General features: G+C 35.4%; 1 protein-coding gene across 1 annotated transcript in view; it reads right to left on the bottom strand.

Annotated features, from left to right (window-relative positions):
* Nucleotides 1–1,685, bottom strand: part of LOC110464256 (propionyl-CoA carboxylase beta chain, mitochondrial-like) — a 122,014-nt gene that overhangs the window by 14,760 nt on the left and 105,569 nt on the right. Inside the window, exon 12 of the mRNA XM_021519366.1 lies at nucleotides 985–1,108. Within this exon, the coding sequence (XP_021375041.1) occupies nucleotides 985–1,108 (124 nt within the window). The remainder of the gene's footprint in view (nucleotides 1–984; nucleotides 1,109–1,685) is intronic.

The following is a 1,685-nucleotide window of genomic DNA, read 5'->3' on the forward strand; positions in this document are numbered from 1 at the left end:
GAAGTGAGTAACTCCAGTCAGCATACAAACAACAATCAAATAGTCTATATAGAAGTGAGTAACTCCAGTCAGTCTACAAACAACAAACAACAAGTCAAAATCCAAGTGAGTAACTCCAGTCAGCCTACAAACAACAAAGAGTCTATATACAAGTGAGTAACTCCAGTCAGCCTACAAACAACAAAGAGTCTATATACAAGTGAGTAACTCCAGTCAGAATACAAACAACAAACAACAAGAGTACTGCCGGGAGGAACAATATACGCCCGTTGAATGCCATATAGAAGATCTGCATCATTCTAAGAGTGGTTCGTTCTTACATGCTATAAAAAGTGTAGGAGAAAATCTCTGGACAAAAAATCAAATACTGAAATGAACAAAAGGCAATAACTTTTGCAAAAATCGCCAAATCAAAATTCCTTAAAGGGAGACACAACTTCATATCATGATTAGAATGTATTCTAAGTTTCAAAGACATCGGTCAAAAAAAGTAGGAGGAGATTGCCGGACAAAAAAAGTTTACGCCGGACGATGCCATACCATTATACTCTCGTCAAATTTGACGGGCATATAAAAAGTCTATATACAAGTGAGTACCTCCAGTTAAACCTGTTCGTGCGGCCAACGCCAGTAAGAGATCATCTACATTGTGGGACTGCCTTTAATGTTCCCCATCGTAGTGATTTCATTTTCAAAGAAACCTGTTATAAGAGACCACCTGCAGTAAGACACCACTCTTTGCACTTCCCAAGGGTGGTCTTTATACATCATATACCAACTAATGGTATTCAAGCAACTGCGGAAACATTATGATCATTCGAAATGTTGATGTAAACAAACCATATTTCTTTTTATGACAACCAACTTGTATATATTATGATTCTTTTGTTCGGAGTAAAAAATATTTACCACGGTACTTTCAAATTTGAGATTCTCACATAAAATTCCAATTTTTACATTCTGTAACTCTATAAATAAACTTGCCTGCAGCTACTTTTGGCTGATTGCCAACCATGCCTACTGTCTGTCCATTCATCCGGGCAAAGCCCACTACGATGTTCTTGGCATAACTTGGCATTATCTCAAAGAATTGGGCATCGTCTGCAATCTGTATAATAAATATGATAAATTTACACTTGGTGTTTGTTACCATGATCAGTATATACACCTCGTCTATATAACAATGATTGTAATATATATTTGGTGTTTGTTACCCTGATCAGTATACACCTCGTCTATATAACAATATACTTGGTGTTTGTTACCCCGATCAGTATATACACCTCGTCTATATAACAATGATTGTAATATATACTTGGTGTTTGTTACCCTGATCAGTATATACACATCTCGTCTATATAACAATGATCGTAATATATACTTGGTGTTTGTTACCCTGATCAGTATACACCTCGTCTATATAACAATCATCGTATTATATACTTGGTGTTTGTTACCCTGATCAGTATACATCTCGTCTATATAACAATGATCGTATTATATACTTGGTGTTTGTTACCCTGATCAGTATATACACCTCGTCTATATAACAATGATAGTAATATATACTTGGTGTTTGTTACCCTGATCAGTATATACACCTCGTCTATATAACAATGATTGTAATATATACTTGGTGTTTGTTACCCTGATCAGTATATACACCTCGTCTATATAACAATGAT

Source organism: Mizuhopecten yessoensis, unplaced genomic scaffold (genome assembly GCF_002113885.1).
Source record: "Mizuhopecten yessoensis strain PY_sf001 unplaced genomic scaffold, ASM211388v2 scaffold10977, whole genome shotgun sequence".
NCBI classification, from domain to species: Eukaryota; Metazoa; Mollusca; class Bivalvia; order Pectinida; family Pectinidae; genus Mizuhopecten; species Mizuhopecten yessoensis.